At 39.8% G+C, this 27,686-nt stretch overlaps 1 protein-coding gene across 2 annotated transcripts in view; it reads right to left on the reverse strand.

Moving 5' to 3' along the window:
* Positions 1-27,686, reverse strand: part of CERS6 (ceramide synthase 6) — a 123,385-nt gene that overhangs the window by 50,407 nt on the left and 45,292 nt on the right. For both annotated transcript variants that reach the window (XM_087920009.1, XM_026697100.2), the window contains exons 3-4: positions 25,405-25,535; positions 7,398-7,455 (exon numbers count right to left, since the gene is read on the reverse strand). In XM_087920009.1, the coding sequence (XP_087776135.1) occupies positions 7,398-7,455; positions 25,405-25,535 (189 nt within the window). The remainder of the gene's footprint in view (positions 1-7,397; positions 7,456-25,404; positions 25,536-27,686) is intronic.

The raw sequence follows: 27,686 nt of genomic DNA on the forward strand, positions 1-27,686 counted from the left end.
TTTGAAAGTCATGGAAATATTTCTGAAAATTAACAGGGAGAAGAATTTTTTTCTGAGAATTTATCTTTATTTATTTATTAATCCAATTTAAATTGCTGCCCATCTACTTTTATTACTTTTATTATTAACAATCCTCTGAGATGGATAATGACTGGCCCAAAGTCACCCAGCTGGCTTTCATGGCTAATGCAATTTTAGAACTCACTGTTTTTTGCTTTCCAGCCCTGTGCCTTAATCATTAGACCAAACCAACTTTCCAAAAATTCAAAATGCAGTGCTTCCATTCTGTGCTTTGGGGCACAAGAACAGTCAACAATTTCAGATTGACAAACAAAAATAATCAAGTTGTCTGTCTATATCAGGGATTTCGAAATCAAGACCAGGGACTAGTTCTGGCCTGTGCAGTACTTAGCCCCCATAGGGCTGCCCTGAAAACAGGAAGGACTGGCCCACGGTGCCTCTGCCAGCAAAAAATCCATTTTCACTGGCAGAGTTACAGCAGGCTGTCACAGATGAAAATGGAGCTTGGGAGCCTGTTTTCACTGGCAGAGCACTCGGATCATCAAAGGCACCACTGACACGAGTGATGTTGAGCTGGCCATGCCTCCTGGCTATCCCCCACACACACCCGGTCCTCCCAAAGTCAGACAAAACCCTGATGCAGCCCTCAATGAAATCGAGCTTGACACCCCAGAAAGACTGATGGAATTCCTACAAAATATATGGATGAATCATAGGCTCAAAGCTGATGTACTTTTTTCAACTTACTGTGCCAACTGAGAGCCTGTGAAACTTTATAATGGAAGAAGGACAATACTGTTGTATGGGGTGACAGATAATGAATAAGTATCAGTCAGTAATTCAGATTGACAAATAAGTACCCAGAAAAATAGAGGTAACAAAACCTCCTTTTTCAAACAGAACATACATAGCTGGCAAGTGACAAAAGCAAATTTAAGGGCAACAACAAGAGACAGTAACAGCAGCCATAGAAAGAAAAAAATGATGGTAGCAGAAGAAGCAAAGTGGAAAAGTTGGAACAGGATGGTAGAGCAGGATGGTAGAAAAGATACTGTTGGTGGATCGGTGTAGATGTATCTCTTTCAGGAGAAAGATTTAAGCCTATATTTTTGTACGAAAGTTCTGTGAGGGGGCCTGTTTGAATGCATGTACTCTCTTTTGCTCTAGATGGGTGTGCCTCTCAAAGCTTAATCTGCCACCTGGAGAGCCTCAGGACTAAGAACATTGCTGTTTCAATTAAGCTGACCTACTAAGATGAAAGATAAAGCTTTCAGTCAATAATTTAGGGTTATATCTTCTTGTCAAGAATGTTTTTTTTTCTGTTTCCTCATGGGACTTTTAGAAGATGATTGTGTTGTTCTTCAGTTAAGTCATGACTGAATCCACAACCGCATGGACCACAATATGTCAGCACCTCCCCACATCTTCCATTATCTTCAGGAGATCTTCCAACCCATGACCACTACATCGATGACATTATCTAACCATCTCATCCTCTGCTGTGCCCTTCTCCTTTTGCCTTCTATCTTTCCCAACATCAGGAGCTTTTCTAATGGGTCTTCTCTTCTTATTTGGTGGCCAAAGTTTCAGTTTTGGTATCTGTTCTTCTGAAGAACAGTCAGGGTTGATTTCCTTTAGGATTGACTGATTTGATCTCCCTGCAGTCCAAGGGACTCTCCAGCACCACAGATTGAAAGCATCAATTCTTCAGTGCTCAGCCTTCTTAATGGTCCAAAAAATTCCTTCTACTTTAGCCTATGGAGATTCTCAGTCATCCAGGTCATGGTTGTCCCAAAGGTGCTTTTTCAGGAGGCAACTGGACTTTCTTGGACGAGAAGCGAAACGTCTTCAAAACAAAGAACAAGGAAGTCCAGTTGCCTCCTGAAAAAGCACCTCTGGAACTTCCTTGTACTTTGTACTCTGAGAGTACAATCTGCTTCCAAAATGACTTAGGCTAATAGTCTATACAGTTGCAGGCAAGAAACTCTCATGTTACTCTGAAATTTTCTGCTGCACATAGGCAAAGCGTAACCCACATTTAGAAGTATTTTCAAATACAAAAATACCAGAAAACCTGTGTGGCCATGTTTCTTACATGGATGCACAACCATATTACTTCATTTGTTTTCTGAAAAACTATAGGTCATTTCTTCACAACAATTGAGAAATGCTGTACATTGCCACAGTTTGTGGATTCAGCAGAAGGAATTTCCAGCATATAACAAATGGAGAATCAAATCTGCTTGATTCTCCATAGAAGTAACAACTTCTCAGGAAGACATAATAACTTTGAGATGTTTAGGGGCTTTTTGATTAATTCAGTGGCAATGGAGGTACCAATTTGTCTTATTCCAGATGCTTTCTGACTAATTCCTGTTGCCAGAACACAAATGTGCATTTTAATTCAGACATTATATTGAAGAACAATTAAAAGGAAGACACTGAATACATTTATGGAATGTGAGCAATAAAGTGATTAGAAGTTTTAAAGTTCTAAACATGTTAATGTTCACATCTGTTTAAACTGAACACAGGCCTCATTTTGGTATTGATCTTATTGCGATTGCTATGATGGTTAATCTTTGACAGGAAAAGGACTGGGGCTACAACATCTGATTCTCTGGAATCTTTCAGTGGAGGTTGACACTATTGCTATATATTTCTAGGATAGAAATTGAGATTACTATTCCATTCCTGACACCTGTCCAGTTATAAATGGGACACTTCTGTAGCACAACATTCTGAGTTCTTTATCTTTCTATTGTATCAGACCATTCAAAATCTAATAAAACAAGAGTAGGAATCAACAAGCCCATCACACAATTCTCATACAGATTCCAGGTCCTAGCTCTCTAACAAAGTGCAAATATAAATATAATTAGGGAAAAGTGAGATTGCCAATTCCTGAATAAGGATATCCAACTTTATTGCCCCTTTAATGCTTGAGTGGCCTCCTTGATGCATCTTTGTTACAGTGCACAAGTTAATTGTGTGACACTAATTGTCTCTACTCAGCTGCAATGAGATAGAAAGGATGATTCTTTAATCTGAAGATGGAAGCAGGCAAGATGGGAAAAGGGAACCTGGGACCAGACAAGACTATTTTGAAAGAACAGTGGAGGTACCTACAACAGTCGGATCTGAGAAATGAGCTCATACAGTCTGATATGGGAAAGGAAAGAAATCCTACTTTTTCTCCCCTTAAAGAATAGAAGCTAGAATAAAGATTTAAAAAATAGTAGAAGCTTAAAGTCTGTGGAGATTTTCAGTCATCCAGGTCATGGTTGTCCCAAAGGTGGTTTTTCAGGAGGCAACTGGACTTCCTTGTTTTTTCTTTTGAAGACATTTCGCTTCTTATCCAAGAAGCTTCTTCAGTTCCGACAAGATAGATAATCCTGCCATTCTCCACTATCCTGTCAGAGCTGAAGAAGCTTCTTGGATGAGAAGTGAATGTCTTCAAAAGAAAAAATAAGAAAGTCCAGTTGCCTCCTGAAAAACCACCTTTGGGAATAGAAGCTTAAATTCTACAGAAGCTGTTCGTCATTATTACTAAGGCTATCTCATCTCTGCAGTAACTTTCAGTTTATCCTTGCATGGGAATTGGAACCTTTAAATAAGATTAATTGCGGTGGCTTGGATATAAATTGACTTGCAATATTTGTTTTTCTGGAAGCTTCCAAATATCTGAAGATAGTTCAGGTACTCTAGTTAATTATACAGTGAATTATCTTACAACTTGGGAATCTTCTAATTTTATTATGTTGGCGCTATGCTTGTTTTGCCACTAAATTGCCAGTTCATGAAAATTTTCATCTTTAAGAGTTTAAGTGAAAAATATTCTTCTGTGTCTGTACCTAGGTATGCCTTAAAATATCTGGGAGGGCTTCTAAAGGAGCCTGCCCGCAGGTGTGTACAATAAAGTACTGCTTTCTATGGAAGCCCCCCTAAAGAGTGTACTTTGCATGGAAAAGATTCCAGATTGAAATCCTTATCTGAGACTTTGGAAAACTGTTTCTATACTGGACTTTATGGACAAATAATCTGATCTGATGGAATCATCTCCTTATGAACATTGCAGATTCTAGGTCGTGATTACTTTTCTTTTGCATCTTCTCCTAGCTGTTTGGGTGGGTAGTGGAATCTGTTTCTCTGAGAGGCAGTACTCTGATCAGTGAAGGGAAGGGGGGTACAAAACGATGAAATATTTTTCTGCTATATACTTTCCCTATTGCCAGTCTTTGTAAGGCCCAAAGTCAGTCAATTGTTACATCTTCCCGTTTTTATTCCAGCCCTAAAGGGCTGGTCTTTTGAAAAATATCAAAATCTTCTGAGTAATGAAGGGTAGGTGAATTATGATAAAATCTTTTTACAAGGAATGGGATACTTTTTTTTTCACTCTGGAAAATCTGCAGAATCTGCCTTTGCATTTACCATTATGTTTTGGGGGGGCTGTATAAAAAGACGTATAAACATGACATGCTTAGTGTCATAATTCTGATCTAATTATCGGGTTATCTAATCTGACATGGTCCCTAAATCCTACTCTGAATAAAGATATGTTTTAAGAAAAGAGGAATATCTTGCAACATTAATTGCAAGTGGTGAAATATCACAAAGTTATGGGGATTTTCATGGGAAAATTCAATTGCATAAATCAAAATGAAAAAAGCAAATAAAACAATGCCTGTGCTATCAAAAGAGATGCTGAGCAGATTTGATTGGCCATATATGAAAAAACTAGGGGTTCCTGAAATCTGTGTAATCTCACAGATATCAAATGAGCAAATATTAAATTAGAGCTAGTCATATTAAGTTTGGAGCATGCAAAGAAATGCAGTTACTTCTTTGAAAGAATGCAACCAATGTGTAAGACTGAGGAAGTCAAGTTGAAATCGGGCCTCACAGAGCAATAGAGTACAATCTTTTGCCTATATAAAATAGTTAAAAAATGAGCCAATCAACTAATATATATTTATAGCCAATCTAAAAATTCTGAATCATGCCGTTTTCTTTAAAATGAATCATGCCATTTTCTTCATGCAAATGGGATAGCAACAGTCTCCAAATTAGAAATCTACCTAGAGTTCAGGAGATGTTGTTTTTAGGTCTTATTATTGGATATTGTTTCTTTAAAAAATATTGTCCACCTTTTATTTTATTTTTTTTTTTATCCAAGCAAGCTAAAAGATTAATAGATGAATAGAAGTGTGTTCAGGAAGGGCTTTTTATCCACTTTTTTAAAGAGTGAAGAACAGAATTGGTGCTTATTATGATCCCTCTGTCTTTGGATTTCTACACATTTTGTTTCACATTGATGATACAGGAAGGCTAATATTGATCACCTGGAAGATCTTCCTCAATTTCTACATAAGGGTTTTTAGCAGTTCCTTACAGCATTGCAATGAGACATTTCTAATCTAAATTAGATGCATTTTTGACAAAGTATGTTGGTCTTCCAAAGGGTATGTCGGTCTTAAGATAAGTCTTCCAAAATTCAGGCCACTCAGTAGATTGCATCCATTAAACCAACTTAAAAGATTTACAGGCCAGCTATGATCAGCAAAAGGAATGAAAGTATCATGTATGTATTAAAAATGGTCCTGCATTCAAAGAATCACTAGATTGAATCAAATATTTATAATTTGGGGAAATGACACTTATTTTATTTCAGGAGATGTAAAAATAAACAGAAGAAAAAAGAAAGTAGAGGAAACTGTAAAAATATTTCCATGGCATATGGCAGGGTGTCAAACTCAAGACCCGCAGACTGGATCCGGCCCATGTGATGCTTAGATCTGGCCAGCGAGGCCACCCTGGAAACAGCGAAGGACTGGCCCATAGTACCTCTGACCTCCCAAGCTCCATTTTTGGCTGCAACAGCCTCGTACTACTCTCTGCCAGTGAAAATGGAGCTCGGGAGGGTTAGGGTACAGTCCTCGCAAGCTCCATTTTCGCTGGCAGAGCACTCAGGCCGCCACAGGCATCCCTGACACGGGTGATGTCAAGCTGGCTATGCCCAACCTGGCCATGCCTACCCAGGCCACATCCAACTGGCCCCTCGAGGTCAAACAGAGCCCTGATGTGGCCCTCAATGAAATTGAGTTTGACACCCCTAGCATTGAGTTTGACACCCCTAGCACTTGAAAACCTTTTTTAAAAACATATACAATTATTGAGTCATTTATTCAAAGTGATTGTCCAAAATAAGCCATATCCATATGGCACTCTATAGTATATGGATAGTACATATAGTACAGATTATGTAGTAGTATATCTAGTGCAGATAAAATAGCGCTTAGTGCAGATATTGTGGTTTGTCGGCAGCCTGTGCATACGGCAGCAGAATCGGACAGTGGGGAAGAACAGGGACCAGTCCGAGAATCTGGGGAGGACTCAGATGAGGGTCCTGCATCCGATATAGAGATGGGCCAGGACCATCTAGGAGTTATGTGCTGACTCCGGAGCCTCCAGAATCTGGCAGCAGCAAGGCAGAGAAACAAGGGGAGCCTATTCCCAGTGTGTGTGTGCACAGAGCTGCCAGAAGGCAAGAACAGCTAAGACAAAAGGGGCGACTCAGGAGTAAGGTTTGGAGGTGATTTCCCTCCCCTAAGGTATAAAGGAAGTGCAAAGGTATTGAAACCTTTGCAGGAAGCAAAGTCGTTTGCTCTGTTCAGATTAAACCTTGAAACTCTGTGTGGACTTTGTACTTTGGTTGTTTTTTTACAGTTAATTTGGTATTTTAGTTGTTGGCAGCAACTCAAAGGAGAGAAAGGTGAGTGCTTATCTCGAGAGACTGTTTGGGACTCATTACGGGCTGGGAATGAACATAATTCCCAGTGTTGACAAAGATCAGACAGAGAGATATTTGGACAGGCTTTCAAAATTTATATCAATCTTTCAAGGCTGGCTGGATCAAGAAACAGGTAGCACAAGGATTCCAGAAATATTACTTTATTTGGGTAGGGCATGACCAAATTTTGAAAGCCTATCAGTTTCTCTCTGTCTCATCTTATATTAAACAAAATCACAACAAGATTATTTTGAGTTCCTTCTTCCTTCTATCTCAAGATTGTGTACTATTTGGTCCAACTCTACTCACAGTATCTTTTTCATATTTTCCCAAGATTAAATTCCTCATTCATTCATTCATCCATCATATGACATATCATGCATGGACTAGCAAGATTAGTAAAATCTTGCCTAGATATCCTCTAGATTAGTAAAACACAATAAAATATAAATATTAAAAAGATCTATTTTCAAATATCAATGTCTAGGCCATATAACCACTACATTCCTTTATAAATATTCATAAGGCTATTATTATCAATACCCATGAAACAATTTGATTTGTCCCCAAAGACAAAGCATCTTACCTTTTTTAAGACGCGGGATCCATAGGTGAATATGTAAAGATAAAATGTAAATCTCCACCTGCAAATAATATAAAATAAAGAATCTTAACATCCTTGTGGTAAGAAAACTTGAGAATTCAAAATGCAGAACAATGTAGAAATGTCCACAATAGTGTATTCCAAAGTGCTCATGCGTTGCATCGATCAGTATGCTGATTATCAGAAGCATGTATCAATAAACAAGAGGAACCAAGTTTGTTTGGATACCAACTAAATGCAGAATACAGGATTTCATTCTCCAATAAAGCACTGTTTCATAACCAAAATAAAATGCATTTAAGTGAGGTCAACCTAAGTTTGTGTTTTCTGTTAACAAAGTGGCCTAAAATAGCCTATCCTAGGTCAGTATAGTATTTGTTAAAAGCTTTGGCCTTCAGCTTCCAGTTTTTATAAATCACCATGGTCAAAGGCCACACAAATTTTGGGAATATGTCTAAAAGCAAGTAACCAGGGGCAACATGCCTCATATATTCATATCTACCATCTCACTGGTTAGGTTACATTTATTGTTTTTCTCAGCGGGAATGGCAATTGAAAAACTAACATTTCCTCTCATACAAAAGAATTCCTGGAGTCAAGGTTCCATGTACACAACAAACCACATTCACAAGGACATCAACTGACCTAGTTTTAAGAGGAAACCATGAGTCATGTTGCTGATTTTGAATTATCAGTCCAGTGGGCCTGGGGAATAAGCCAGTATTGACTAACTTTATTTAGTTCTTGGGGGAGAGGGGATAAAGAGCAGCATGGGAAAACCTGCCTTATATTAGACAAAAGGGGGAAAGTGGGAATGTTAATAAGATAGCATTTAGATGAACTGGAAGAGGCAAGAAAGTTTATTTTGTCTAATAAAAATAAAATAAAAATAAATTCTGGATTGCACCACATGATCCTGAGCACACTAATTCAACCTAATGATGTGTGTGTAATTATTATAACCACCTTGCATTTTAGCAGTGACGCCATCTTAGAGGCAAAAATTGAGAAATCTGCTTATCATTCAAAGCGTTGTTGTTGTTTTATCACTGATGTTAAGACATTTGCCTCCACAATAATCTTTGTGACTGCAATTGTTGTGGTAATTCCCTGTTAGGAGAATGAGTGCACACAGGGAGATGTAGTGAGAGTGGTGAGGAATAACACACAATCATCACACAGATACACTGTATAGTAAAATGTAGTTTTTTATTTCCAGTAAACGGTTAAGCAAAGTCCAACAAACAGTCCAAGTCATACACGGTTAAGGCAGTCAGTATTCAGTCCAGGGATAATCCAAAAACAAAGTCCAGTACCATAAACAGTTCAGTAACAGACTTACATCAAATCCAAGAAGTACTATGATCAGCAACAATCAATAGGGAAATGCAGGAACCAAAAATAGCAAACAACATCGACCAACTAGCAACTAGTAACAACAGGACTAAACAACCCAGGTTTCTGGCTCCATCTTATCGCTGTTTGAGGAACCACACCCAATTACAATTTTAGCATTCCCTTAAAGAGACAGTATTAAATGTCTATCCTGGTTTATATATTTCCAACCCAACTGTTAGGTAACTATCAATTCCTAACAGCAATAATCTTTTCAAATCAACGCAGACATAATATTAAAACAATTAATTCACTTCATTTGGTGAATGCAAAACAAAAACGCTTTGTTCAATATCAGTTCTGAATTCTAATGGTTACAAAGTTCATCTTTGTCCTTTCTTTAGTTTTCATTAAAAGAGCTTTCCATATGTAATAAGAACCACATTCAAGAAAAAGTATAATAAAGTAAATGTGAAAGGGGAAAAAAGAAAGGGAAAGAAGGGAAAGGGGAACGAGAAAAGGGAGATAGAAAAAAATGAAAACAACAGAACAGAAATGAAACAGAAAACATGAAAAATTTATATAAGAAGTGCCTTCCAATCTTTCTCTTCGCAGTTATATATATAATTCTAAACAAACATCTAAATACTATGTCCAATTCTGGACACCTCACTTAAAAACAGACATAAGATTGAGTAAGTCTAGAGATGGGCAACAAAAATGGCACAAGATCTGAGGATCAAAACATATCAGGAGATTGGGGGAACTACTTTAAATATGTACAGTCTGAATAACAGAAGGGAAATGGGTGACATTATTGATAAATAATGTATTATTTAAATATATTAAGGATATGAGTAAGATTCTAGAAGGCAGTATTTTCAATATTAAGCAAAAATCAAAAACATGGGGGAAATCAGCTCAAATTGACAGGAGAGAAGTTAAAAAGTGATGTTAAGTGAGTATTACTTCACAGAAAGAATACAAGTAGTCCTAGACTTATAGCCACAATTGAGCCCAAAATTTCTGCTGCTAAGTGAGACATTTGTTAAGGGACTTTTGCTCCATATACTGCATTCTAACCACTCCCCCACCACCACAGCTCATACTTAATATTTCAACTAAGTATTAATCTTTAAAATCCTCTGTATCAATGTATCTATTTGGATCTAATTGTTTTCAGCTTTTTTAAAATATGTCCTTCGTTTCCTTCCTATTCCATGACTTAATATAATTATTTTGAAATAACATACAGTTCATGTTTGTCATGATAATACCCAAGTCTTTTGCTTTTTTCTCAATCTTAAAACCAGTTTACTCCATCAATCGTATTTGATGATCTACCTTCATATTTTTTGTTAATATCTTCATTTTCTGATTTTTAATCTTAGAGGAAAAGAAATTTTTTTAAAAAAAGTGGGCGGAGAGAGAGAAATTGAAGACAGTAGAGAAACTCCTTCTGTGAGTTGTTTGTAAAAAGGAAAACACTCCACAAAACTACTGTGCAGCAACTGGCAGTGGCAGAACTTGGGTACTAAAAACAAGCAGAAAAAAACTTTACAAAGAAGGTTTCCAAGGTTTTTACTGCTTGTCTGATTCTCTTTAGGGCTCATCCTTTTCCGTGACTGGGTCCTTGGTAGTAAGGTATTTCCCTTCGGTTCTCCATTCTTTTCCTCTCACTCTTCAGTCTACCAGTCACTCATCAAAGTAAGTCACTTAACAGATTTTGTCACTCTCTTTCCAACCATGCAACTGCCAATATTTATGGGGAATAACAAAAGCAGGCTAAAACAGTTTTCAGCAATACAGTGTTTAGTTCAATAAAACACCACACTACATTGCACATATACTACACCACAGTGGTGGGATTCAGCTTTTTTTACCACCAGTTCTGTGGGTGTGGCTTGGTGGGTACCCTTAGCGCATGCATGCACCAAAACATGCTTTGCGCGCATTCAGAGGGTTTGCTACCGCCCTTCTCCTGCAATCCTGCACTCTCCTTGTGTCTTCAACAATTGTCGCACAGCAATCCGCTGTGCCGCACAAAGCAGCTGAGCTTCAAAACCAGGAATTAAAGGTCTGTAAAAAGCTGGGGCGGGCAGGTGGGCCCAGCAGCTGATTGTCAGAGCAAACTGACTGGCTCAAGATGATCCTTGGAGCTACCGGTTCAGCCAAACTGGGCCAAACGGATAGTATACCACCCCTGCCACACCAATACATTACATCATCATTGGTTCTTGAGAAGAACCTAATACATATGAAGGTCAACACCAGTTAAAGAAACTGTCAGCTGTGATATGAACAGATATCTGTGCATTTTACAATTGGACAGTATCAAGCATGGACATGATAAAAATGTGGTTAGTAAAGAACACACCCAAAGACTGAGAAAAGTGCTACGCACACAATTAAACGGTGGAAACAGCATCAAAATCATCAATACCTGGGCCAGTGAAGCTAGATACTGCTGGAATTATTAAAGTGACATAACTGAACTAGAGAGTTTGGACCAAGAAAAAAACACCCAAGGAAATTCACTATGCATTATGTCCCCATAATGATACTGATGGATGGATATGGAGGCAGATCTTAACTTCAAGTCAGGTGAACTAACTTGAAAGAAGGAAAGCAGGCATTTGCGGATTATGTAAAAGACAGACATGAACACGCAAGTTAATAAGAATACTTTATTTGCGGTCACAGACCAAAACACAAGTACAACAAAAGAAGAACATGGGGAAATTAATCATGAACAATTGGTCACCAAAAACTTGACTAAGGGGAATTATAGCATTCTCCTCTGGTGGTTACAGCTCTTAAAAAAAATGTGGAAACCTGAGAAGCGATATATGAGGAGCCATCCCCTAGACAATATAAGAACAAATTACTAACACTGGGTCTAGAAGGGTCTGTTTCAAGGAGAGACAGTAACTTAGATCTGTCTGCATTATACATAGGGCAATATTAAAGGACATGCTCCACAGTTTCAACCTCAGCTCTGTCACAGGGGCATAGCCGCTCGTTAATCGGGAGCCTCTTAAATCGCCCATCCAGTAGTGCTGAGGGCAAACATTAAAGAGAGCTAGGGAGAAAGCTCTTCTATACTTGGGAATGGTTAGAGTGTAAAAATAGGAAGCCATCCTCAGTCCATAATTATTAAATTGGCTGAAGATCAGAGGGGAGCAAGTTTTATTAGTTCTGGCTCGTAGATATTGCAAGTCAATGTCCACAAGCCGTTGGACTACCCTAAATTGGGCGTCCTTAAGATGATAATCTCCCAGGGCATCCCCCGTAAAACCTAGCAGGTGTAATTTCCTCATTAGCTCCTTCTCCCAAATATGAGAGTCAGCAAATGCCAGGGAGATGTAGCTACCAGGAACTGCCAGAAAGAGCACCCAAAACCACCATTTAAAGGTGTTAATCCACGCCATACATTCGTCTGATTGAGTGCCCAGTTCCAGGTACATCAGAGCAAAACTAACACAAGGAGGAAGACCTAGAAGTTTTCTAAAAAAAGACAGCCTGGGTTCTTTCAATACAATCCTTGAAGCCCCATATCCACATAGGAATTCCATAAAGAGTTTGAGCCAAAGTTTTGGCTTTGTAAATATGCAGAGCAGTAGGAATAAACTGGCCTCCTTGGATATAAAAAAATCTTAAAATCTGCTGGTGACTACAGGAGGCTGAATTCAGCACCTGGGTTCGATGTCTAGTCCAAGCACCAGTGTTCTGAAATTGAATACCTAAATACTTAAAATGGAAAACCTCTTAACAGCATTACCATTGATAGCCTAGTTACACAATTTCCGGGCTCTAGAGAACACCAATACTTTGGATTTGTCGTAGTTAATAGACAAGTGGTTCTCAGCACAGTAGGACCTGAATGCAGAAAACAATCTTTTCAGACCTGGCCTTGACAATGAAAGGAGGGCCGCATAGTCAGCATAAAGGAGAAGTGGGATCTTCATAGTTGACAACTTTGGGGCGTGGGACTCAATACGTCCAATGTGAAAGGCCAAGTCAGATAAGAATAAATTAAACAAAAGAGGAGCAAGAACACAATCCTGACTTACTCCATTCTTAATTGGGATAGGATTTGAAAGTTCTCCCTGCAGACCACACCTGACCTGACTAGAGGTCTGGTTGTACAAGGATCTAATTAGGAACAGAAGACGTCTATCGATAGAACTTTTGAGCAGTTTTGACCACAACAGTCCCCTAGGGACTGAGTCAAACGCTGACTTTAGGTCAATAAAAGCAGTAAAAAGTTTGCCACCTGGTATGGTAGTATATTTATCGACCAAGTGCACTAAGACAAAGCAGTGGTCCAGTGTGGCACAGCCTGCTTTAAACCCAACCTGTTCAACACCAATAATATTGGACTCCTCAACCCAAGTGAGGAGTCTATGTTGGAGATATTTGGCATACAGTTTCCCAATGATGAAGAACAGGCTTATGGGGCGATAGTCACCTGGATTGTTCCTATTTCCTCGTTTAAAAACTGGAACAATAATTGCTAAGCTCCAGGAGGTAGGGATCCTGCCAGAGTTATTGATATGCATGAAGACTCTTGCTAAGAGAGGAATCCACCACTCAGGATTGGATTTTAGCAGATCAGGGAGTATAGCATCAGGGCCAAGGGCTTTGCCTGACTTGAATTCGGAATAAGCTTGGTAATCTCAGCATGAGTCACGGGTTGCCAGTCAGGAACTGCAGGAGGCAGCTGTGGCCCAAGCACAGTCGAACTTGTTGACACCTGGAAAATTGCCAAGAAATGGTTTTCCCAATCTCTGTTGGAAATACAGCAGAGTGGGAGTTCTTGATGACCTGGCAAGGAGCTGGCAACAATTTGCCAAAATAATCGAGTGTTCTTCTGCTGGATGGAGGGGAGAAGTAGATCCCACTTCTCTCTCTCGCTTTAGCTTTATTTTTCTTAGCAATTAGTCCTTTATACTCCCGCTTCAAGCGATAGTAGTCCTCTGGTGGGCATTTATCACCTTGATTACAATAGAGCAAGTAAACCTGATTAATCTGGTTCCTGAGCATCAGACACTTTTTGTCAAACCAAGAATTACTTCTTGAATGATATGGACCACTCGACGGGTCCTAGCTCCCTTTGAACACTATTAATTAGTGATTCAAAGGCCGAGATTGTCCCTGGGGCACTACTTGTTAGGGCCTGATTATATAGGCTGAGACACTCCGGAGATGATAAAAAGGAGTGGAACTTTCTTTCAGTATTAGAAGACCATTTGATCCTCCTTGCATATGAGGCCGCATAGGGATCTAATATCTGGGGACACGTAGGGAGATGTATATTTGAGGAAAGCCCAATGATTGTAACCAGGGGTAGTGCTCGCTCTCCGTAAGGCAGTCCACATAAGCTCGGACTGCCTTTCTAAGAAGCTGGGATACCAGCACAAAATCAATAACACTATTTCCACGTGAGGAACTAAAAGTAAACTCACCAGCTAGATCACCTAGGGTACTCCCATTAAGAATTATCTTATTGTATTGGGCTGCTAAAAGGGCTAACTGAATGGCAGCAACTAGAATGCCAGGTAACTGAATGCCAGTAAAATTTGTTAATTCATCCTTAGAATGTCTGGCTGAAATCAGGTGTCCTATGGCCTGGAGGGTTTCTTGGGAGTAGAGCGCCTCAATCGATGGGGGAACTTGGCCTCCCAATCGGGCATTAAAGTCCCCTCCCTATAATGATGTGCAGCGCTGGGAATTTAGTTTTCATACAAGTAATGTAATTCTCCAGCATGCCCCATTGAGCCTTAGTATCAGCTTGCCTCATCGTCAGAGGAAGATAAATGTTGAACACTAACAGTTTGCTGCATCCTGTCTTAATTAGGAGCACCATAGCTAAAGAGCCACAGGGGGGCAGCTCCACCGTCTCACCCTTTCAAAGAAGTAGAGACCAAGCAAGCTAGACCACCCTTAGGCCTTCCTGTTGTAGATTGTCTGGTGGCGGCCAAGGAAATGACCGTAAACCCTGTAAGGGATATCTTATCGCATGCCCAGGTCTCCTGAAGCAGGACCACATCAAATGAGTGAATATAGTTGGTGAATTCTGTGGTACCACACCATCTCCCCCAACCTGCTATGTTCCACGAAAGGCATTTAAGTGTGCAGGGTTTTTTTTTGCCAGATTTAATAGTCATTCTGTGTGATTAATTTTTCCCAGAGCAGCCTTCGGATCTGAAAAGATACACCCATTGCTAAGTGGTAGGGTCATCCTCTTAGGAGGCAAAGGCAGGGAAGGAGTTGTTAGAGTTGTCAAAACTGAGTAGGAGAGAGTAAAAGTTCAACCTTCTTCAAATCATCAGCTTTTAGCCCCAATAACTGTAATATATGGCCCCTCGCCAGCTGTGTTGAACTCCAGTGAGGTAAGTTGCCATTAATGGGATTAATGATGAGGGCCACCTGTTTTGACTGTAAGACCAGGTGACTGTTTGCGTCAAAAATTGTAAAGTTCGAACTATTGGTAGGATTACATTGGCCAGTGCTTTTGCTGAAGCTTGGCAGGGAGAACCCTGCCGCCGCATCAGGCTGCCAAGCGGTCAACCCAGGCCACCCACTGGTAGTCCAGGAAACTTAGTAGTTTAAAGTACTTATTATTTTATCGAGGTGGAGCTGAATGCTCGCTGTAGTTTCTGCTACCAAGAAACATTGCTGAGCCAAAAGTTCTGTAAGGGTGGGCTCCTTTAAGGATTGGTTGGGGGCCGTAGTTTTAGATAAGCCTTTGTTCTCAACTCGGGGGACACCCTCAACCATTGGAAGATCGCAACAACCGGCAGCAGCCAGACAAAAGAGAGCAGGAGCTTTCAAACCGAGAGGCCGAGCTAAAACAAAGTCCTCACTTGGATTGCTTCAGAGAAGGTTGAGGAATTGGGTCAGTGAGAGATCTGCTCCTTTTCCTTGTCTTCATTATATGAAGTAGCACAATAAAGGAGGAGCTGTGTAATATAGCATAGAGTCTAGTCACTGAAACAGGTCCTTAATACAGAGGAAAAGGAATCGGGAGTCGAGAAGAAACGAGTCCTAATGCAAACAGTGGCAGAGCCCCTCACAAGAATACCAAGGATGCTGCCCTCCTGACAGAGCAGGGAACATGAGTTAATAAAAATGATAAAATAATAAAAATAGTGGCTAAAAATACAATAAATTAGATAAGAGAAATCACATCAAAGCTAGGCATTGCTAGACTTCCAGCTAAAGAAGTAAGATGTGTAAAACAACAACAAAGAAGCAGCAGCTGCAAGGCCCTCCTATAGCTGAGGCCCAGCTCGGGCTTTTTTTTTTAATAAATTCAGCTGAACCATAGCTGAAATATAGCTAAAAGTGGATTAGTGATCACACTGCAAAAAATTCAAAAATGTAAAGGGTTTAAAAATAAATAAAAATTTGAAGACTAAGATATGATAGAAAAATAGCCTTAAAAGCAGGTAATAATTAGAATAGGCTAATTTAATCTTAGTTAAGCAGAGAGCCTGCTTGCCTGCTGCTCTCCAGAGAAGCTTCCTTCCAGGTGGTGCCTCTTGAATTGTGCATGTAAGAATCTCTTCCCTTTTCTCTTCTGAAAAAGTTTGAATGTGGTCAAAGAAGGTTCTTTGCAGTTGGTTTGCAGTGGCCAACAAGCAAATTAAAAAATTGGAGCTTACTGAATGTACTCAAAGCAAAATATGAACATCAGAGTAAAGTAATAAAAACAGGATCAGAATGCTGGCAAGGAAAAGCATTACACGATCAATCTCTAAAAAAGATATCGTGGAAAACGGATAAAAATAAAATATGGCAATGGCCACAATGGAACCTAAAAAAGAAAAAAGAAACTGAAGGCTTGATTTTTGCTGCACAAGAACAAGCTATCTGAATTTGTGCAATCAAGGTCAAGGTAAAAAAAACATAATCAGATGATCAAAGTAAATTATGCAGAAAAGCAGAAGAGATAATTGATTGTACATTCAGATTGTGCAAGAAGATTGCATACACTGATTATAAATAATGACATGGCACAATTACTACACAATGAGTTATTGAAAGAGCTAAAAATTATCATGTGTTGGTAATTGTGGGATTTCCCAATACAACCTTATAAAATCTTAGCTCATAATATACCAGATATAACTATGGTTTGAATAGAAAAAAGTGTGGATAACTGATAATGGGATACCAGGAATAGTAGAATAGAAGACAAAGAATTGGAGAAGATCACAAAGTATCAAGATATGAAAATTGAAAGAAGAAACACCCCCCCCCAAAAAAATACAAAGACTTGCAAATAGTAGTTCAATCGGTCTGGCAAAAGAATCCAATAGTAATAGGCGCCTTGGGTTGAGGCACCACTGGCATTGACAAAATCATCATCAGTCAATTGCAAAGGGCAGCTTTACTGGGAACAACTTACATACTGCAATGATACTGTATCTGTATTAAACAACAACAGCTGCCTATCCCAGGTCCTTGGAAAAAACTCGATAGAGAGACCAAAATGCCAAATCCAGTCTAAACATCTAGCTGATCAACCATAATGATAGGCAAATAATAATTTAAATAATATAATATAATAATATTATAATTTAAAATTATTATTATAATTTCTTATAAAGGTTTGTCCTTGAGAAATACACTGGGGCCTCAAAGAAATATTCGGAGCTATTTCCCCGACCCTTTTTTATTTTTTGCTTATTTACCACAGAAGTGAAAATACTGAGATGCTGCATGAGTCAAGGAGTGAGTGAAACAAGAAAGAGACACTTTTAAAACTCTGGCTGGAATTGTCTCTGGAGAACTGTATATGAAGTCTGTTAGCTCAAGGCCATTTCATCTGTTGGAAATATGGTGAAATTCAGTAGTTCTCAACCTTTTCTTCACAATGGACCCCCTTTAAATAACTTTTCTGGCCACGGACCATGGCCACGGACCACCAAGACTTAAGGCAAGATTTACCACATAAGATTTCTTCAAGCCTTCACAATCCCGTCACAACATTGTGGCCTCCGTGAATCACAGGTTGAGAACCACTGCTCTACTTAAAAGAACCACACCAAGAAGTCTTGAAAATTAGAGATGAATGTAATCCCTGCTCCTCCTAACACCTTTATTGAAAATCTGCAATCAGGATTAAGACTGCAACATAGCAGAGATCTGCAAAAGATAAGACATTATTTCCTCTTAAGGTCTACTTAAGACTTTAATAAGTACAGCTAAGAAGTAACTTTGAATGCAACCAATCTTGAGCAACCAATTAATTCTATAATTATTTATTTTTCTGGGAAAAGAAGGAAACCATTCTTATCTGCCATTTTTCTGTAAATAATAGGATTAAGATTCTGAATTTAAGATTGATCAAAAGAAATTAAGAAACAACACATCATATAAAAGATCCAAGACTACAATTCCCAAAAAAATTATTTAGATCTTATCTTTATTTAGATAGTACCTACATGAGGAGAAAACTATGAAATATAACTTACTCTGATATTCCTCTTTCTTTGCTGATAGTATAGCTTCAGTTCACTAGCACAGTTTTACTTTTGAATAGTACGTTTAAAGGGGATCAGTTCTTTTTGTTCATCAGAAGGAATTAAAATTCCTTAATATTTTGATAACCTACTAGATACATAAAAACTGATTTTTCAGATTAAAGTACTTGACAGGCCTTTTTGACAGAACATGAGAAATATTACTGCAGAAGGATGATTCTAATCCAAGTATTTAAAGCAATACACACAAAGCAGTTGGAAATCTTTATTGTGTGTCTATTTGATTTCCTAGCTGGATGAACTCTGATAAAAAAAATCAATATTTAATGGTCTTAGTATTACTTGAGATGAATGCTTACCTAACTCTGCATGATTCCTATGCAGCTTTGAGAACATCTAAGCGTAATTTACTAAAAAAACAACAACCCACTCCCCATTTTCCTATGCTAAAAGCCATAAATACAAAATGACTGGACAGGTGGAACAAAAACAAAGATATATGCTGACTAAGCAAGAATGCAAGTAGCTTTGAATTTTGTTCACTGTTGTATCATTCTTTTGTTGAACGGCTGTCAGCGTTCGGCAGAGAACAATTTCTATTGCTGTTCTAGGAAAGATTCTGCTGCATCTTTGGCTTGCAGAAAATATGCAAGAAAACAGCTGGCCTAGGATGTCCTTTGCCACAACTCCATCATCCTCAGATTAGAGCATTTCACTTGTAATGTTTCAGGTAAGAGCTTCCAGAAGACAAAAGGAGCATTTCTATATTGCCAGCTGTAACAAGCTGCTATCGTAGCAGTATTGTTTCAATTTCAACCAAAGTTGTAGACAATTCTCATCATACGGTTATGGCAATAGACATATGCGAAAAGAAGTTTATTCTTGCTTTATTTCCTCTAGTGCAGGGGTGTCACACTCAAGGCCTGCAGGCCAGTGCTTAAATCTGGCCTGTGGGGCCGGCCTGGAAATATCAAAGGACCAGCCCGCAGTGCCTCTCCAGCAGCACTCTGCCAGCTGAAAACGGGCCGCCCGTTTTAGCCAGCAGAGTACTGCTGGAGGCTGGGGAGGCCAAAAACTGGCCATGTGGGGACATCCCTGCGGCCTGTTTTTAGCTGGGAGAGTGCTGCAGGACGTCATGGAGGCAGAAAACGAGGTGCAGGAGAGGTGTGCGTGGCCCCTAAGCCCATTTTGGCTGGCAAAGTGCTGCAGGAGGCATCCATCCCATCTCCCCTCCTTGTTCTCCCCCACCACCACCACTGGCCTGCAGAGGAGAACTACAATGCTGATCCTGCCCACAAAGAAATCCAATTTGACACCCCTGCTCTAGTGTGTGCTCTCTGCTAACAGCTCTTCACAACAGCTACAAACCTAGTCCTCAGCCTCTCTGCATTATGCTGCTTTCACAACTTATACAGATGTGACTTTGCAAGCATAGCCTGTTTTTCAATGGATTAAGTAGTTTTTATAGGACCATAATGAGTATCATGGAGGAAGATGGGATTCCTAGGCCAAGTGAAGCACAAGTTAATCATTGAAAAAAGTTCCAATAGTGGCCAAAGTATAATAGAAGACATCAGGCTTTCCCATTTGCTTAAACATTTAGCAAGAGAGAAAGCAATGATTTTCTCCACTTTGTGTTGTGTTAGGATTTTCCAATCATTTTTCCCCTGCACTGTATGTCATTTAACTCACATATAGAATGGAATGGAATGGAATGGAATGGAATAGAATAGAATAGAATAGAATAGAATAGAATTCTTTATTGGCCAAATGTGATTGGACATACAAGGAATTTGACTTGGTGCATATGCCCTCGCATAAAGGGAAAAAAATACATTCATCAAGAATCACAACACTTAGTTGTTCTATATTAACATTCTCCAAATCCTGAGTTCTGATTGGTCCCCGCGGACCGCAACCTGATTGGTTAACTAAACGACTGTGATTGGCGTGCTAAGAATCTACCGTGATTGGCCGAGCCAATCGTGGGAAATTCAAAGCACTGCCATTGGCCACCGAGCCGCCGGCCGGCTGAATAAAGCCAAGCGGTTCGCAGGTCCTGGACTGAACTGTATATTCAATAAAGAGCTGAATGTGCACTTTGAGTCTTGTGTCTCTATGCGACCCGATCTACCCGGGACCGATCTCCCGGACTTAACACTGGCGATGAAGGTGGGATCGTGAGACGAGAGACCACCAAGCACGTGGCAAATGGAGCGAAACGACCAACAAGATGGCCAGCAGCACCCCGCCACCCGCTCCTTTCGACTCAGCCACTGAGGACTGGGAATCCTACACTGACCGATTCCAGATGTTCCTGGAATGCAGCAACCTTAAGGATGTCAACGGGCAGAGGAAACGAGCTGTATTCTTGACACACTGCGGGCCCACAGTGTTCAAGATGGCCAAAGCGTTGGCAAAGCCCACCGACGTAAAAGAGATGGACTGGGCTGACCTCGAGCCCATCCTACGCCACCATTACACCCCTGCTGTGCTTACCCTCATCCAAAGGCACGATTTCTACCGGCGAGACCAGAGCGAGGGTGAAGCCATCAGCAACTTCGTGGCCCAACTGAGGGACCTTGGAGGCCTGTGCGGGTTTACCGACTTGGACGAGGCCTTATGCGACCGAGTTGTCCTCGGGCTCAGAGACCCCCTGCTGCAAAGCCGGCTGATGGCCAAGGGCAACATCTCCCTCGCCGATACCCTCGCTGAGGCGACTGCAGCAGAAGCCACTCTCAAATCGGCAGCCTGGATGAGGCAGGCGAACACAACGGAATGACCGACGACCAGCAAGACGACCCCAGCACCGGCGAGGCCCGCAGAAACCAGCCACCAAGAAACGACCACCACCATGGCGACGTCAACTCCCACTCCAACACCGACGAGGAGGAGGAGGAGATCCACCGGCTCCAGGCAGAATGCGATCAACAGGACCGGAGGGGATGTAAGTCAGGGTTCCAGTGTGCTGGCTGCGGCGGCGATCACCCCCGCTCCAAATGCCATTTTCTCGATGCCATCTGCCAGCATTGCAAGAAGCGGAGCCACATCGCCAAGGTGTGCCGGAACAAGCAGAACTACAGCCCCCAGCGATGAGGCAGCAAACCCCAACAACGAGACGCCCTCCCCCAGAAACCGAGACCGCCAAGCCGAGAGCCGATGGAGCCGCGACGGCAGGAACAGACGACTCAGTGAGGCACAGCGACGAGAGGAAACCCACCAGATGGTCATCATCGGCCATTCCTCAACCATCGATGCACGGAAGGTACATGTGGAGGTAGGCATCGAAGACCAACCCTGCGAAATGGAAGTGGACTCCGGGTCCTACCTCTCCATGGTCTCCTGGTGCACAATCAAGCGCCTAGTGCCTACCATCTGCCGTGAACTGGACGACCAAAAACTGACCCTGAAGGACTACCAGGGAAACCGCATCCCTGTAGCCGGCATCGGACATTTTAAGATCACCTTCAAAGGCCACACTGAGGTACTGCCACTCATGATCATAGACAAGGACCGCCCCAGCCTACTCGGACTGCAATGGTTTTCCCCGCTGGGAATCAAAGTGACAGGCATCCACCACACAGACGAGGCAGACTGAGAAGAGGCGCTCGTGAGGGACTTACAGGAAGTCTTCGACGACACCCTAGGCAACTACCAAGGTTCCCCTATTTCTTTCAACCTTAACCCAAACGTCGCCCCAATCCGCCTCAAACCATGGCAAGTGCCATTTGCGCTCAAACCCATAATCAATGAGCAGCTAGACAAGCTCATCACGCAAGGGGTCTTAGAGCCAATTGATAATGCCCGCTGGGAAACACCCATAGTCACCCCCATCAAACCGGATGGCTCCATAAGAATCTGCGGTGACTATAAGGCCACCCTCAACCATGCCCTGCAGCAAAGCGCCTACCCCGTCCTAGTAGTACAGCACCTTCTACACTCACTGGGGGGAGGCCGGGTCTTCGCGAAGCTTGACCTGGCACAAGCCTATCAGCAACTGCCGGTCGACGCCGAAACAGCCGAGGCACAAACGACTGTTACACACCAGGGGGCATTCCGATGCAACCGACTCCAGTTTGGAGTCAGCATCACACCAGGACTCTTCCAAAGCCTCATGGAAAGACTTCTCCAGGGAATAAAAGGAGTGGTGCCCTACTTTGATGACGTGCTGGTCGCAGTCGCCAACAAAAAACAATTGGACCACAGTTTCCCATCCTGATATAATTGCTTCTAGTTTTTGAAAATATAAAGAAAACGAACTGACCAGGTAATGTGGTAGCTTAATGAACTGAATTAAATAAGCTGATCAGTCAGACAAGTTTCTTTCAGAGATTCTGTTTTAGCTTTCATTTTTTGTTTGCTTTTATTATTTGTTTTGACCCTGAATGTAATAAAGTGTAACAGTCACTAAATAGGGCAGACAGACAGAAGATTAGCTGAGCACTACTAGAAGTCAGAAAACATGATTAAAAACTCCTTGATTTCACAACACTTCGACAGACTGTCTATTCTCAGTCACCTAGGTCATGATTGTCCCAAAGGTGCTTTTAAAAAAAGATAACTGGACTTTCTTTGTTTTTCCTTGGAAACATTTCACTTCTCATCTGAGACATGAAAAGTTTTCAAAGAAAAACAAAAAAACCACGAAGTTTTCCAAGTGAAAAACTGTGATCACCCTAGACCAAACTAAATCCAAAAATGTTAAGGAATTCCTGGTGGCTTGGCATTAGGCAAATTAGCCATCAATGGACTCATTGGAGATAAGCCACACTTATATAGTATTTAAAAAAGCTACAGAAACAAAAAGACCAGAGTACATCCTCTCAAGCAGAGATTAACATCAGACAATCAAGAAGAAAATGATACCCTAATCAAGGAAATATTGAGGAGAAAACTACATCCCATCAACATTGGCAGGGCAAGCTAATGTCAAGCTAATGATAATGGAAAAAACAGCAACAGAGGAAGATAGAAGGAGTACCATCTTCTCTAAGTTCTGTTTTTCTTTTTCTTATATTTGTGTGCAAGTAACTGGTAAGTTTGGCTTGTGTTAATGAAAGCTAAATTCCCTTGAAGACATGGGACAAAAATGATTGGGTTTAAAGACTTGTAAAAGAATTGTATGTTTGGACAATTACTGTTGATTATAAATGGCTACATATAAATTAGATTTTCAGCTCTCTTCTGCTGTCTTTCAGGTCACTTGGCAGGAAGCAAACTAGCAAGAATGTTCACATGAAAAAGCAGCCGTTTTCTGGCAGGGCAACCTAAAGACATACTGAATAATTAAGGAACAATCTGGAATTTCTGTAGCTTGCACACAAGTTATGGCCCTGCACATTTCATGAAGAAGACCTTATTATTATGCAATCACAGGGTGATCCAGCCTAGAATGAAACTATCTGATGCAACTCCTGCTGTTCTGGCAATCAGCTTGTTTGATTCATAAGTGCATGTGTTCCAAACATTCTTTTATTATTTTAAGTATCATAGCCCTATAATGTCGAGTTTCTGCCTTAGAAGGCTTTTATATGTGGACTAGCATGCTTAAGATGTGTGTGTGGTACTTTGAATATTTAAAAACACCATTAGACCTGTATTTTTTTCAAGCATTTTCACAAGGCTTTATACACAAAGGTCTATGCATGTATGTGCATTTATAGATAACGCTATAGCATCCTGTCCCTGACTCATCTAATTTAAGCCAGACAGATACAGATGGATGTGAAACACCCTCATCACCCTTTATTTTTCTGTCATGCTCTTCAGCCACTTATGCCTAAGAGCTTCTAGATGGTTCAGAATGAGAAAGACTGCTGCCAGCCAACTGCCAATAGGCAAAATAATGTTTGCCCCAATTGACGTTGTCAGGCTACAATTCAAAATAAATTTTAAATACACCTTCTGCCTAGATTCCTTCCTTGAGTGCATTGACTCAAAATTCTGATTGAAAATTCAGCTCATATTTTGAAACTAAACCAAAATCAGCAAGCTATGCCTGATGCTATTGAGATACATAGGTAAAGGAGAAGCTATCCCTTACCTAGAGCCTGTTAAAAATATAAAAATCTTTGCAGACAGTAAAAAAAAAAAAGTACCAATGACTTGTTCTAGTTCTCTTAAATTACCATCTTCTCTAAAATCTCTGTCTCAAGATAGTTTTGATTCAATGGTACATTGAAATACACCTTAGCTGGGATCTGTCAAATAGTCTTTAGCTAACAGATCTGGCAAACCAAGTGAAATTGTAGTCCAGGAATGAAGGCTAAAAGCATCTTTATTGAGATAGTCTATAAGAGATTTTTGTAAGTCTGATTGCACTGTACGTCTGCTTTTTATAGTTCAGTGGATCAGAGAGGCATCTGTCTGAGCTGCATCCAAACAGTATCTCATTCTGGACTTTTAAAAAATGCTTCTTTGGCCAAGGCAATGATTTCTGCATTCTGTCAGGGGACAGGTCAGGGCCATCATCCTTCCTCTCTAAATACGTGGATCCAGTGGGAAACTGCCATTTTCTACAGATTCAGAGCATAAGATTGAATGGAAGGATTTTTTTCCACAAGAAAGGAATAAACATTAAGTCCTGCCATCTAAGTAGAGGAAGCGAGTTAATGTCATCCTGGCATTAGAGACTGAGAGCAGTCTGATTCAGAAGAGAAGTTTAAATTTTGACAGGAACTTTATGTCTTGATTTTCTGCCCTTTAAAGCCTCTAAATCTAAAACAATGAAATGAATTAAAAAACAAACAGAAAATTTGTCTCCGTTGACTCTACGGATTGTAAAATCACAGCAGCCACACTACTCGATCATAGAAGTTCTGCTAAGAGTGACTGAAGATTACTTTTTAGTTTTACAGCAATTTCTGTATAATAGTTGATTCTGTGTTTAAATGTGGGAAATAAATCCTGCGACATCCTTATTCTATTGGATTCCAATTTTGTTTAGAGAGCTGTAACTTACATCTATGCTTCCAAAGAAAATGTGTTTCAATTATACGGAACAAAAGTCAATTTGAAAAGAGGGAAAAGAGTTTATCCGCTTCAATAAACAATATATAATATCCCCAAAAATCCATGCAACTTGAGATGAAGAGACTTCTCTTCCATCGAGACTTGAGTAAGGAAAAATAGAAACAAAGAGGAGGAAAAGAATTCCTTACAGGCTCTCGCAGAACTTCCTAAGAATGCTTGGTTTTTCCTGGTTGCGTCTCTGTCGAAACCAGCGCTGAATACTGCGCACATCCCAGTCTAGCTGCTTGGATAGCCCTTCCAGCCTTTTTTCATCTGGATGCTTTAAAAAAAGAATCAAAAAGTTACTCTTCTGAGACTTCACAAAATTCAATTGGTACTTTCCCCCAAAACTAAGCAGTTAAGTTATGCATGCAAAACAGAAAACACCCTTCCACGGATGATTTTCTGTCTTAACCATACTTTAATTTAAAATATAAGTTGCAAAGTTGCTTGGGTGGTCCTTATATTTTAACAAAATAGTTGGGAATAGCGAATACTCTTATTAAATCACGCTTTCAATTGTATGCTAATGTTGATGTCTTTTTTGCTCCATTTATTATGGAATACAGCTCAATGTTTTTTTGCCTTCTGTTTTTTGTGATGTTGTTTTTCCACTCATTTTCCACTGGGCCTACTGGCTAGAAATTTGGGGACCTGTAAACCAAATTCTCTGGATAGCTTCAGGATGGGAATGGCTACTCACACTTGTTTATTTTTGCTTCATTCAGACACTATGTTTAGGGGTTTTTTCCCCATCCTTTACAGCTTTGCAGGGTACCCATCTCACAAAATGATCACAAAATACTAACTTATTTCTTCATGGATGATTCATAATTCTACAAATTCCTTTTCCAGAGAATAAAAACGCATTAATAGTAATAAAAGTAGACCTCACTTATTGACCTCTTATTTAGTGACCATCCTAAAATTACGATGGCGCTGTAAATGGAGATTTACAACCGGTCCTCAAAATTTTGGGTGTTGCAGCATCCCAGCACTTATGTGGGACTGCCATTTGCAATTTTCACAGCTGGATTCTGACAAGCAAAACCACTGGGGAAGCTTTCAGGAAGTTGCAAGTAATGGTCACTTAACAACTGTGGGTTATTTCTTAATGAGCACAGTCAGCAGTGATATCATAAATTGGCATAGTTGTGAGACATGCTTAATGACCACACCACTTAGTGACAGAGTTAGTGACTCCAATTGTGAAGACTACCTGAATTTTTAAGCATCATTATGTATTGTCCTAAAGGGTACCTCAAAGTGTAAGTTTTGGATATTCTCTCCTATTGTTTCTTAAAATGTTCAGGATTGTGGAATGCTATTTTTTTAAATTAAAAATACCTATAATTCATTTTGTTAAAGGGGGAAAATCAAAGAAATAAAAAGATATTCTATATACTCTGGTACATTTAGTTTTTTATAAATCATAATGGAGTGCGTGATGTTGCATGTTGATATATTTAAACACATTTAAACATTAAAATACATTAAAACCCGGTGGTATATTCCATCCATTTCTGAAGTGAGATTTGTTAAAGTGATACAATGAGTATAACATTTAGTTTATTTTTGTATTTAGTCTTAGTTGCAGGGAATGTTAAAGTTCAGTTTTATAATGATATATTAAAGGAAAAGACAGATGTTCTTTAAATGTCTTTTCACTTAAGCTCATGTTCTGTAAACTTACACCAAAAAGTCTTCTACTTTTTTTTTTCTCAATTGTTTATGACATCTGAGCAAAAATTTGCCAACATCTTGCTTTTGATCTTGGAATTAGCTTGTGATAAATTGTATATTTACTTGGTGTGCTACAGAACATTGTTTAAGAAATTATTTGTATAGATCTGAAATCTAATTTTTTTACAGAGTCTATATAAAGGTAGATTAGTACTCAAGGTTTTGGGTTTCTGTCTGGACTAACTGGAGGGGCTGACAGTAAGTTATCCGATGGCAATTATATGCTGGTAGGAAAGGCATGAAAGAGAAGGAAGGCAGTCAACTAACAAGCAACTGGGTCCAAATATGTATTCTTTTCAATTTCTTGCTTTATAAATTGTGTGGTTCATAGGAGAACAGTTCTTCTGACCAGGTATTATTTATAACTAAAGGGATTATTTATAAAAAAACAACGGGCACAAGTGATTTATTACTATATAAAGTATGTCATGAAAGTTTGAAAGTTTGAAATTGCCAACAAATATGTGGCAGAGCTGGTCCAGTGGTTATTTAATGTTATTGGTAGAAGTGAATGCTATGAACATTTTATGATGGTTGTTAAAGATAAACATTCTATAACTCCATGACAATTGTTCATAAAATGACTATTACCCTGGATTTCAATCCCTGATACCAACTGTTTCCATACATCCTCTCATAAATTATATTTGTGTTTTAATATTTTGCCCTTTTTTGGCTCAGAAATTTA

Source organism: Pseudonaja textilis, chromosome 1, assembly GCF_049901715.1.
Source record: "Pseudonaja textilis isolate UNSWEBS1 chromosome 1, rPseTex1.2, whole genome shotgun sequence".
Classification (NCBI taxonomy): domain Eukaryota; kingdom Metazoa; phylum Chordata; class Lepidosauria; order Squamata; family Elapidae; genus Pseudonaja; species Pseudonaja textilis.